Source organism: Bufo gargarizans, unplaced genomic scaffold (assembly GCF_014858855.1).
Source record: "Bufo gargarizans isolate SCDJY-AF-19 unplaced genomic scaffold, ASM1485885v1 original_scaffold_1385_pilon, whole genome shotgun sequence".
NCBI lineage: Eukaryota > Metazoa > Chordata > Amphibia > Anura > Bufonidae > Bufo > Bufo gargarizans.
The window spans coordinates 177,454-190,701 of record NW_025334332.1 but is presented as its reverse complement, the minus strand read 5'-3'; the positions used below and the strand labels follow the sequence as shown (position 1 = coordinate 190,701).

Here is a 13,248-nt window from a genome sequence, read left to right as displayed (position 1 = left end):
TATGTGAGTATAATAAAACCAATTGTTTAATGAATTCTTGCGGTACCTCACTATGTTCAGTCCTCTAATTTAACATCCAGGAGGTGAGAAATCTAAATGTGAAGGGAACCTTAAGGCTGAGTTCACACGGGCGAGATTTCCGCGCGGGTGCAATGCGGTAGGTGAACGTATTGCACCCGCACTGAATCCTGACCCATTCATTTCTATGGGGCTGTGCACATGAGCGATTTTTTTCACGCATCACTTCTGCAATGCTTTAAAATCGCAGCATGCTCTATATTCTGCGTTTGTAACGCAGGACAGGCCCCATAGAAATGAATGGGGCTGAGTGAAAATCGCAAGCATCCGCAAGCAAGTGCGGATGCGGTGCGATTTTCACTCATGGTTGCTAGGTGACAGTCTATTCACTGTATTATTTTCCCTTATAACATGGTTATAAGGGAAAATAATAGCATTCTGAATACAGAATGCTTAGTACAAGGTCAATTGAGGGTTAAAAAAAAATAAAAGAAATTAACTCACCTTGTCCTCTTCATCGCGCAGTTCCCGGTCTCTTCTGATGAGCTGTCGGCTAAAGGACCTTTGGTGACGTCAGCAGATCACATGCTCCAATCACATGGTACATCACCACGGTGATGTACCATGTGATTGGAGCATGTGATCTGACGTCACCAAAGGTCCTTTAGCCGACAGCTCATCAGAAGAGACCGGGAACTGCGCGATGAAGAGGACAAGGTGAGTTAATTTCTTTTATTTTTTTTTAACCCTCAATTGACCTTGTACTAAGCATTCTGTATTCAGAATGCTATTATTTTCCCTTATAACCATGTTATAAGGGAAAATAATACAATCTACACTACAACTAACCCAAACCTGAACTTCTGTGAAGAAGTTCGGGTCTGGGTACCACAGTCGGTTTTTATCACGCGAGTGCAAAACACATTGCACCCGCGTGATAAAAACTGAACATCGGAACGCAATCGCAGTCAAAACTGACTGCAATTGCGTACCTAATCGCGCGGGTTTGCCGCAATACACCGGGACGCATCCGGACCTAATCCGGACACGCCCGTGTGAACCCAGCCTAAATCCAGTGATCGAGTGCATCTAAAGATACCATCCACCTACCTTATTCATCCACACTCCTATAGAAAGCGTTTGAGCTGCTTGGTCTTACTTAGAACAACGCCCACGCTTTCTATCCCGAAATTAGATGAATTTTAACCATATCCCAACATTTTAAGCAGCTGACCAAAAATATAGCTTCCAACTGGTAATGATGGCATTAATGGCGCTCAGACTTTCAGATTGTCAGAGATGAGCGAAGTATTCAAAAATTCCATTCAGCTGCTTCGCCGACTTTTACAAAAAATTTTGCTTTGTGACAAATTACTTTGTCACAAAGCACATTTCTTTGTAAGTAGTGGGTGCAATGACAGGGAGAGGCGATTGCGTCGCTGACCGTCATTGTACCCCTCAGATGCCGCGTTCATACATGATCACGGCATCAGGTAGAAATATTATAATGTAAAATTGAAAAAATAAATAAATTCAATCATACTTATCTCATCCATTTGCTGGCGACGAGCCGTCCGCTGCCATCTTAATTGAAGATCTTGCAGGAAATCTCGCATGGCCCATGATGATTTCATCACGTCGGCCAGCGTGGTGATGTCGTACGTCACCGCACATGGGATTTTGTGCAAGATCTTCAAGCAAGATGGCGGCGGCCGGCCTGTTGGGAGCAAAAGGATGAGGTATGTATGATTTATTTTTATTTTTTTACACTGTTTCAGGGAAAATTGATTTGCTACCACAAAGCACAAGGAAATTCTGCTTCACTGTGAATCAAATTTTCCCTGAAATTCAGATCGAAGTCCACTTTGTGGGCTTCTTTTCGCTCGACACCAATTGTCTTGTTATATCATATTATGTTGCATTTTTAGATTTGAACAACTATAGGGCATATTTAATAAGACCAGCATTTTAGATGCCGGTTTTAATGAGGCCCTGTTCTGGCGGTGGATCCGCATGTAAGGGTAGAAATAGCTGTATCCAGCAATCAGAACAGAATAAGTGTGCTAACCATGACTGGTCTGCACGGCAGCAGCATCCAGATGATGATTGGTGAGCAGCACGCAGAGGTTTTATTACTTCTTAGGAAAACAAGCAATATCCAGAATTCCAGAATGGTATTTACGAGCACTATGTCAGCATGCTGGTGGCTTATTAGTCAAAACTCTGCCGAGCAATAGGGGGCCCCTCTGACAAATAATAAGACAGAGGTATTAGGGTACATTCACACGGCCGTAGTGTTTTGCGGTTTGCAATTTGCCGGTCCGCAAAACATGGATACCGGTCTGTGTGCATTCTGCAATTTGCGACCTGGCTGGCACTATGATAGAAATGCCTTTTCTTGTTCGCAATTCTGGACATGTTCTATCTTTTTGGCGGGGCCGTGGAACGAAATGAAAATGAAATGAATGGGTCTGCACCCCTTCCGCAAAATTGTGGAACGGATGCGGACACAATTATTCAGTCGTGTAAATGAGCCCTTATACATAGATTATTCAGTCGTGTAAATGAGCCCTTATCCAACCTTACTTATAACGAAGTCGTTACCATGTAACGCCCTTTTTAAACTTTTTTTCCTTGTATTAAAAATAGGAAAACAGCAAGTCAAACAATAAAAACCTCAGTGCATGCGCTGTTACCATAGCTGGCACTGTATGCAGTTGGTAGTTGGTACTGTTTTAGCAACTCTGCCGAGAAGTAATGCCATCTTATCAGGACTAACCATAAAGATAACTAGTTGCGGATAATAAAGGAATTTTGGTCCAACTGCTTAAATTGCCCTATTTTGTGAGCGTTAGTGAGTTTAGAGGCGGTTTAAGCCTCCTCATTCTGTAACTGCGTTTCCTTTCCTCCTACAGAGCTTGCACTAGCACTCACTTATCTCAGAATACAAATCTCTCCCTGCCTTCTACTCAAAGCCTCCACATCAAGTCAGAACCTGTTTCTCCTCCTAGAGACCGTACCACCACACCCTCGGGATACCCACATCACACGCGCCACGAGGCGGGGAGGTCTCCTGTTGACAGCCTGAGCAGCTGCAGCAGTTCGTATGATGGAAGTGACCGAGAAGACCACCGGAATGATTTCCACTCCCCCATTGGACTCACCAGACCTTCGCAGGACGAAAGAGAAAGCCCGTCAGTCAAGCGCATGCGGCTCTCTGAAGGATGGGCAACATGATACATTTATTATATATTATAATTTTTTTTGCAGTGTGTGTGCTATACCTTAATGGGAAGTGGGCAGGGAGGGAGGGTCGATATACATTTATGTGCAGTGTGTGGGGGAAAAATAAAGTCAGGTACTCTGTTTTGTAAAAGTACTTTTAAATGCCTCAGTGATCCAAGATAGGGTTAAGGAGAACTGCTGAACGAACAAGCTTAGCACTTAAGCTATCAACAGAAAACTTGTACAAAATAGATTTTGAAGCTAACCTCTTTTTCACTGTTGTGCTCCCTTTGCAAAATGTATGTTACAATAGATAGTGTTATGTTGCAGGTTCAACGTTATTTACATGTAAATAGACAAAAATAAAGGAAACTTTTTGCCAAAATTGGCAAATGTTTTTTCCATGAGAGAAAGCAGCTGTTATGCAACATATGGTGACATGTACAGGTTCTGACCGTCCCAGCGTCGGGTGGCTGTGGATAACTGTTAAAAGGCTGGGCCACCGACTCAATGTAAACTAATCAAACACACCAGCAGGTTAAAAAAAAAATAATTTGAACAAAATATGGCACTTATTTGAATAAATTTTGGGTCATACTAGATGGTGTTTTTGATGGTTTACATCTTTAGTTGTTCATTTCTGGGTATACATCACTTAATATATAGAAATATAAATTATGTACATTACATTTTGCTTATTTTCATATAAAAAAAAAGGTTAAATGAAGTTTGCAAAACATTTGTGGCTTTTTGTAGGTAATTTAAGCCAAAATGTGTTTTTTTTTCTTTTTCCTTGATAGCTTCGCTAATATTTAACAGTCCTTAAATAAAGAAATGATTTTTTTTTCTTTTTTTTTTTGTAAAAAATAAAAGTAAAAAAAAATAATATTGTCCCCCTCGGTCCATGAAGAATTTCACGCTTTTGCTAATCGAAATAACTGTTTTCTCTTTGTAGACGTTTTTGTTTTTGAAATGTGTATTTCTAATTATATGAGATAATATTACGAATCTTTAAAAAAAAAAAAAATCTGTGAAATTAACATGCTTGTATACAGCATTCTAATAAACTTTAAACTAGCATTTTTTTGTTATCTTAATAGTGGGGAGGGAACAATATGTGAGCTGCTGCTTACTGTATGTGGGTAGCTGTATTGTAACACTGCATTAACGTGCAGGTCCAAATTCAGCGATATCAAAGGAATATCCGCCATGGTTCAAATATTTGCAATTAACCCTGTGTTTGTATCCACCTGGGTGAACTGACATCCATTGTACATAAACCAGTACATGTAGGGCATAGTACCTTTAGGTCTACACTTTTCTTATGACATTAGATTTTATTGCACAAATGGAATCCGAACCTAGAGCCATTTCACCCTGTAGCTATGAACCTGTATTGCATATGATTAACTCTCTTTCCATTTTGACGTGTCCAGAATATGCAAGTATAACCAACCGAGTTTACGAATATTGTTAGCAGTAATTTGCCTTTTTGAAGGATTCTTTCTAGGGGAAAGTAAAAGTGAAATAGCCATATATAAAGTTTACCTAGAAGCTTACTCAGCAATGCATACAGCAGCACATTGTAGTCAAGGAAGTTTGTCATATCAATGACAGTTCAAAATACTTTTAGTCGCGCAACCAGCAGAACTTAGAATGTAAGTGCAATTTTAGCTTAGTATAGTAGATAAGATACTACTGGAGCTTCAGAACAGAATCACAGTAAGAGTAGGTTCTCATGGAGTTTTTTGGGGAGGAGGTGTTGAAGCAGATTTTCCTGTAGGTTTTTCAGCCAAAGCCAGAAGTGGATCCAACAGGAAGGAGAAGAAGTCCTTCCTTTCTACTTCCGCTTCCTTTCAAATCAACTCCTGGCTTTGGCGGAGAAACTTTCGGCAAAATCTGCCCCAAAATCTCCTTCAAGACATCTTCATGTGAACCTACCCTAAGATGGGTGAAAGCTCAGCTCTCGACTTCCACAACTGCAATGAGCCCATAGGTTGTGCAGAAGGTTCAGGTAGCCCGCCCGACTTCAGCTGTTTGTTCTAGCAAGTCCTGCCAGTCGGTGCCATGTTGGACGCAGTAGTTCAGCAGCTGGAATGAGTAAGGTTGCTTATTGGTGGTAGAAAGGAAGAATGGTGATCTAATTTATTAGATAAAAGCACAATTTTGTGATTCAGTCACTTTCTGTAAAGTATAATTTTGTAACTGAACTGTACCTTGCCAAGCGTTAGTTTGGCAATGCTATTTTTTGCTGTTATTGCTATCCCTTTGTATTTAAGATGTTTTTGAGGCAGTGCCTCATAGGGGTATTAACATTTAACTCATCCTATGTAATTATACCAGAAAGTTAGGCAGCATTCTTCTTAGGAGCTCTCACCTCTCCTGACATGTCTGCATTAATATCTACGCGCATTCCTCAAGAAATATCAATATGGAGCCCCCTTTAGGATGACTCCATGTTGCACCATTCCTGCATTATTCCCAGTAGAAGTTTATGAATACATTTCCAGCAGTCTGTAGTGAAGGTCCTTTAGGGTGTCACCAGTTGGAGGTGTGTCCCTGCACAGTCTGTCTAATCAATGCTTCCAGTGTCAGACTGTGACTGGACACAACCCAAACTGTTAGGACCCAGGCGGACCTTTATTGCAGGCTCTATTAATCACTTTATAACCTTCTAGCAGGAATTATTGAGGAATGGCACAACATAGAGTGATATGAAAAGATGCTACAGAATTGTCATTACATGGAGAATGCAAGTAGTTAGTAAACTAGACCTGTCAGGAGAGGTAAGAGGTCCTTTTTACGCTTGATATGACTAGAGTGGCATTTATTTTATCATTAACAGTTATTCGATCATTTACACATCAAATCCAAATCTTCAGATTTATTTTTTTAATAATCACCCCCCCTCCCCCCCACACACACACCTTCCCCAATTTCTTAGGCAGACATCTCAGAACAGAATCAAAATGAAAAAATCATAATCTCATTTAATATACTGCAAGTTATAATCAGGGGGGATAAACCATAACCGTTACGAAAGATGTCATGTTTTAATACCTGTATGTGTCTGTGTTTGCCATTTACCCCTCCATTAACATAGTTAGAGATGAGCGAATTTCATATTTAGAAATTTGTTCACACTTAGTTTGGTGGTAAAAGGTGAATTGCATTATGGATTTCATTACCACAGACCATAACGCAATTCTATGACGGAATGCATAGCGGAATGCCTTTAGAGGCATTCCATTATTCATTCCATCATAATTAAAGTCTATGGGCTGCAAAACGGATCCGTCCGTTCCAGTTATGCTGGGGAGTCCTCTCCTGCATAAACGGGAATGGGTCGGATCCTTTTTGCAGCCCATAGACTTCTATTATGACTGAATGAATAACGGAATGCGTCTAAAGGCATTCCGTTAAGCATTCCATCATAGAATTGCGTTATGGCCCGTGGTAACGGAATCCATAACACAATTCACCTTTTACCACCAAACGAAATGTGAACAAATTTCAAAATCTGAAATTTGCTCATCCCTAAACATAGTTATAACAATACTGATGTCTGTTGTTGTTACCATATGTTTCTTTCAGGAACTTAAATTATATGTATTCTTTATGTTTTTTTCTTTACTTTTTTTAAACAAGCCACTTGATTCTGAATAAAGGCTGTTGCCTAAACACAGAGTACTTCATTTGTTGTAATAGTGCCATTGGCTGTGATGTCATCATTCTCACAGTGTTCCATTTTGTTTTTAATTTTTTTATCCATAAAAGTTTTGATAAAGGGCTGCTGGAATATTTCTTTCTGTAACAGTATTTCACACTGGCTGTGCAGTTGAAGCACTGTCAATGGGGGTAATTTACTATACTATTTGGGGCTAAATAAGGGGAGAGTTCTATTTTTCTCCCAAAACAATTCATAACATTGAGGTAAAATTTTTATTAGACAAAGGATTGCTGTAAAATGCTCCTCCACAAGAGCACACACTCAAGAGCCCTTGAGATAATTTACTAATGGCCAATTCCTAATATACCCATCCACATTCAATAAATTGTTCAGTGGTCAGCTATCTCTCTCAACTCCATCTCGGCTTCCACATACACATTTGGCTTGGCCGAGCATGAATGTGTATTCTATGGGGAGAGGGAAGAATTCTGGTGTTGGTTTATCTTCTGAGAGAACAAAAGGATCATGTGAAAATATTCATTTTTGCCAAATCCTTCTCTTCCAGTGACATCTTCTGTTAGGGGAGAGTCAGGAGCATACAACACACATTAGAGTGTGGGCCGAACCCATCGTTTTCGGTACTGGTGCTAGTCAACAATCTAATGGGCATGGGGATCTCCTGACTCTCCAGTGGCAGATGATGTCAGGTAAGATTTCAGTGCCAGTTCCTATAGGAGATAAGCAGCTACCAGAGGTGTCTGGCAGTGGCTTTGCTCCCCTCTCTTCCTTGAAAATACATATACACTTGCCCGAACCTATCGTATATGTGTATGGGGAAGTCATGGGAGATATCTGTTGGCCGACAAGCTTTAGCTCAGTTTTCAGAGGTGTATAGGCATCTTTAGTGATATTTCTGGAAAAACTACACAAGACATATAGTATTTAAATTCTGATTAAACACAGTTTGGCTGAGCAGTTGGTCATAGTGCTCAACCATTAATGATCTCAATAAACAAGGTTCTGGAATACTTTTTCTATCTACCCATGTAGCTGCAAATTTTAGAGCAGATTTCCCCTCGTTATATCTATCATATAAAACACTTCCTGCCAGGACACCTTTTCAAATATCATCTGTAGTCAGGTAGCCCATATAGTAACCCCATAGTTTGGAAAACCATAGGTGTACAATAAAAATAGAAGTTTATGGAACTTTTTGTGTAGTTTGAATATTCTTTGATAGGAATACTTTTAAATGATTCATGTAGAGATACACCTTCAATTAACTGACTCGGGTAAAGTGGTTGATCCTGGATAGCCCCTACAACATTTATTACAACATTGTGTTAGCTACTTCACACTATACCTGCCCTTATTTCACTCCAGATAGTAAATCACCCCTATTTTAACCAAAGATTTGAAGCAATCCAAGATTTCTAGAAGAATGTAATATCAGAAATGAACACTGCAAGAGCCATTATATCTTCAGCATAACAGTTATCCCTTTCTTACCAACAGTTCTGTATCACCTTTACATGTGAATTTGTACTACTTATCCCTTTTACTGTTAAAGCTTGGATTGCTTCAGTTGGTTTTATGTATCATTTTTGTTTTATTTTGTAGTTTATTTCTATTAGTGTTTTCAATGGAAAGTTTGTAAAAGAGGGAGGTTAAACGTTTCTAGCCGATGAAACAGAGGCTCACAGCGGCATAAGCTGGACTTTGTCGCCCCTAGATGGCAAGATGTTATATAACTAAGTTAATCACATCTGTATATCTTAAGGGACCTTATTCAGCTGTCTGTAGTGAACATATATGGATACATTGAAGACGTTTCTCCTGCTGGTATCAAGGTATAATTTGTATTTTGCGGATTATTAAGTAAAATGACTGTCTTTCATAGTGAACTTTTGTCTCTAGTCCATTCTTTATGCAAAGAATTTCCTTTCATTTATACTTTGCGTCCATATTTTGATGACTATATGACATGAAAGGAGTAAAACAAGCCCAGGTGCTTTTAATGAGGAATTTCAAGTACATATTACACTTCAGACACAGTTAAACTGAATTGTCATCATAATACAGCATGGTACCTTTTGAAAGGTAGCATATTGTAATGACAAATCTTTGGGGGTGTTTCACAAATATTAATTTTAATGTTTTGATAATAGCAGGTAAAAAATAATATAATCCACATGAGAAGCAGTGGCATAATACCACCATAGCAGACAACATCAGGAGGGCCCAGCCGTCCACCACTATCAACTCTGTGTCCCTATGAAGCAGATGCAATTGAATACTATAGTGGAGCAGAGAGAGCTGACAGCTGCCACTATATACACTGTTATTAGCACAGGAATAGAGGGGGAAGAGAGTAGACTGGACTGGATGTGACAGCCTGGGAGCGAGTGGTGCATACAGTTGTCAGAAGTAGGAGTGGGGGAGGTAAGAAAAACATTGGACATGGATGGGGAGAGGCAGAGGAGTGTTCCCTGTGGTGACCGAGGAAGCAGCAGGTTAGGCGAGATGCAGTGCTTATTCTCTGTTTCCACAGCTCAAGGGCGCAAATTAAAAAACATGAGGGTAGTTAAGAGGGAGGCAAGCGGGGCATGTGCTCTGGGAGCGGTAAGGCCCCCTCCACACAGGCGTCACGGGTGAGGGCCGGATGCGTTCGGAGTGCATTGCGGGAAACCCGCGCGAGTAGGCACGCAATTGCAGTCAGTTTTGACTGCGATTGCGTTCCATTGTTCAGTTTTTTCCGCACGAGTGCAATGCGTTTTGCACGTGTGTGATAAAAAACTGAATGTGGTACCCAGACCTGAACCCGGACTTCTTCACTGAAGATCTGGTTTGGGTTAGGTGTTCTGTAGATTTTATTATTTTCCATTATAACATGGTTATAATGGAAATAATAGCATTCTTTAATACAGAATGCAAAGTCAAATGTCAATTGAGGGTTAAAAAAATAATAAAAACATAACTCACCTCATTATTCTTCTTTCAGGACCTGCAAGAGGACCTTTGATGATGTAATTGTGCTCATCACATAGTGAGAGCGGTGACGTCAGCGCAGGTCCTGCTGAATGAAGATAGAAGGATCTTCTATCTTCATTCAGAAGGACCTGCGCTGACGTCACCGCGCTCACCACATCATCAAAGGTCCTTTTTTTAGGTCCTGAAAGAAGACGATGCCGGCTGCGCGATCAAGTGGATCAGGTGAGTTAATTTTTCATTTTTTTTAACCCCTCAAGGCACATTTTAGTAAGCATTCTGTATTAAAGGAAACCCGTCACCGGGATTTTGTGTATAGAGCTCAGGACATGGGTTGCTAGATGGCCGCTAGCACATCCGCAATACCCAGTCCCCATAGCTCTGTGTGCTTTTATTGTGTAAAAAAAACAATTTGATGCATATGCAAATTACCCTGAGATGAGTCCTGCACATTAGATGAGTCAGGGACAGGACTCATCTCAGGTTAATTTGCATATGTATCAAATCGTTTTTTTTACACAATAAAAGCACACAGAGCTATGGGGACTGGGTATTGCGGATGTGCTAGCGGCTATCTAGCAACCCATGTCCTCAGCTCTATACACAAAATCCCGGTGACAGGTTCCCTTTAAGAATGCTTTCATTTCCCTTATAACAATGTTAAAAGGGAAAAAAATACGGTGAATAGACTTTAATGGTCCGGGGTTGCGGATCCCTATCATCTCCTAGCAACCACGTGTGAAAATCGCACTGCATCCTGCACTTTCTTGCAGATGCTTATGATTTTCACGCAGCCCCATTCATTTCTATGGGGCCCGCGTTGCGTGAAAAACGCAGAATATAGAACATGCAGTGATTTTCACGCAACGCACAAGTGATGCGTGAAAATCACCGCTCATCCCCATTGAAGTGAATGTGTCCGGATTTAGTGTGGGTGCAATGCGTTAACCTCACGCATTGTACCCGTGCGGAAAACTCTCCCCTGTGAAAGGGGACTAAGGGAGGGAGGTTGGATACTGGATGGTGTCACTCTCAGTTGTGAAACACTTACAAATCTCTGAATGTGCTGGCCAGCTGCTCCATCAGTAAACTTCCCAAATGACTCTCCCGTCCTCATTTTATGAGGCCATAGTGGTAGTTCTGCCTAAACTGGGCAAAAATTTCGAGCTTGATCTTTCTTCTTACAACTGTTATTAAGATTCTTGCTAAGGTGCTGGCAGATACTGTAGGTTGGCTAGGGTGGTTAGCTCTGTGGTGCACCCTGATCAGTCTGGCTGTATGCCTTCTAACTCCACAGCTGTTAATTTGCGCAGGCTTTATCTCAATCTCCAGGTGACCCTGGGTGGTCCTTATGCTAAGGCTATTTTATCATTAGATGCTGCTAAAGGGTTTGATAGTGTACTGAATGTAACAGGTATGATTGCTACTGCAGTCGTTCCTTCCTCATTCTGTTCTATTCGTTATCAGCAGCACATCCCTGATTATACAGGGAGATGTGCTGCCAATAATCGTGGATCTGTCATCCTGATGAAAGATGCCGATCATCCGATGAAGGAGCGTTTGCTCCTTCATGGGCTGATCGGCTGCTTGATAAATATATATATATATATATAATATATTTGAAAAAAAAAATGTGCAAAAATATGCAACTATTTGGTTGGTGGGTGCCTAGCTCAACCGCCGCTTTAAAAAAATGTGGGCAGTGGGGGGGACATGCAAGGCATATTATAATTTGCCACAGAAAACTTCCATAAATTATAGCTGAAATCTATGCTAGCTGTTAGCTGACATAGATTTTAGTTCTAGCATATGGATCATTACAAGCATTACAGTTAATATCTGAAGATTTTTTATTTTTTTGGGAGGAATCATGTAAAAATGGAACCCCAGCACCATTTTACTGTTAATTTTGTCAGGGAAAAACATAATATTACATGACACTGGTAGGAAGTGATGGGGAGGGCTTGCCCTGATTTGCAGAGAGGCTGAAAGACAGCCTCATAAGCCAATCAGAGGTACAGAAAGCTATGCTGACCAAGAAGAAGAACCATATTGTGTTCAGCTTCTGAACTGGGAGGAGTGTGAGCGCCAGTCTGCAAAATACTATTACAGAGCCGCAAGCTACTATTGTAGTGTGATTACGGACAACTGTATTGAAAAAACAGAAATATAGTTGTTTAGATTTTAGAGAATTCGAACAGGGAAAGCTGAGGGAGAGTTTTGGAGGAGTGAGGTGCTGGTGACACTGTGCGTAAAGCTTCCTGCTGCAATTCAGCCTAGCATGTCTACATTACAAAACTAACTCTCTACAATATACACTGCCTGTCCCCCGAAAAAGTTGCCACCAAAAAAAAATGATTCTCAATGGGGTTAAGGTCCGGACTCTGTGGTGGCAAATCCATGTGTGAAAATGATGTGTCATGCTCCCTGAACCACTCTTTTACAATTTGAGTCCGATGAATCCTGGCATTGTTTTCTTGAAATATGCCTGTGCCGATGAACCCATTGATGGAATAACCTGGTCATTCAGTATGTTCAGGTAATCATCTGACCTCATTCTTGGAGCACATACTGTCGCTGAACCTAGACCTGACCAACTGCAGCAACCCCAGATCATAGCACTGCCCCCACAGGCTTGTACAGTAGGCACTAGGCATGATGGCTGCATCACTTCAACTGCCTCTCTTCTTACCCTGATGCACCCATCACTCTGGAACAGGGTAAATCTGGACTCATCAGACCACATGACCTTCTTCCATTGCTCCAGAGTCCAATCTTTATGCTCCCTAGCAAATTGAAGCATTTTTTTCTGGTTTGCCTCACTGATTAGTGATTTTCTTACGGCTACACAGCTGTTCAGTCCCAATCCCTTGAGTTCCCTTCACATTGTGCGTGTGGAAATGCTCTTACTTTCACCATTAAACATAACCCTGAGTTCTACTTGTAACAGTCACGTTCACACACACACAGGGGGAAGGATAGTGACCACTGCACTCCACCCTCACCCCTGGCCCTGCCTACTTGCCTTACGAGTCCTGATGACAGGGGACAACTGGACTACAGTCCCTTCTTAGGATATGTGCAGGGAAGACAGACAAGACAAAATACGGAACGTTAACGGACCTGGTCAGAACCAAGAGAGCTACGCAGTACAAAGGGTTAAGCAAAGAATGGTCAGGAGAAGCTGGGGTCAAATACCAGGAGAGTAGAGAAGTACCAGAGGAGTCTGCAAAGAGTAGTCAGGTGGGAGCCGAGGTCACAATACCAGGAGGCTTGCGCAGTACAGGAGGAGCAGGCAAAGGATCGTCAGGGAACAGGATCAGGTGAGCATTCAGTAGTCCAACAAA

The 13,248-nt window shown here is 41.2% G+C and overlaps 1 protein-coding gene across 11 annotated transcripts in view; it reads left to right on the top strand.

Annotated features, from left to right (window-relative positions):
- Positions 1-6,194, top strand: part of LOC122923235 (myocyte-specific enhancer factor 2C) — a 260,571-nt gene extending 254,377 nt beyond the window's left edge. For 8 of the 11 annotated variants that reach the window (XM_044274011.1, XM_044274012.1, XM_044274006.1 and 5 more), the window contains one exon: positions 2,934-6,194. In XM_044274011.1, the coding sequence (XP_044129946.1) occupies positions 2,934-3,255 (322 nt within the window). In that variant the 3' untranslated portion in view covers positions 3,256-6,194. The remainder of the gene's footprint in view (positions 1-2,933) is intronic. The other 3 variants (XM_044274013.1, XM_044274010.1, XM_044274009.1) reach the window with 1 other exon arrangement.
- The last annotated feature ends 7,054 nt before the right edge of the window (positions 6,195-13,248 follow it).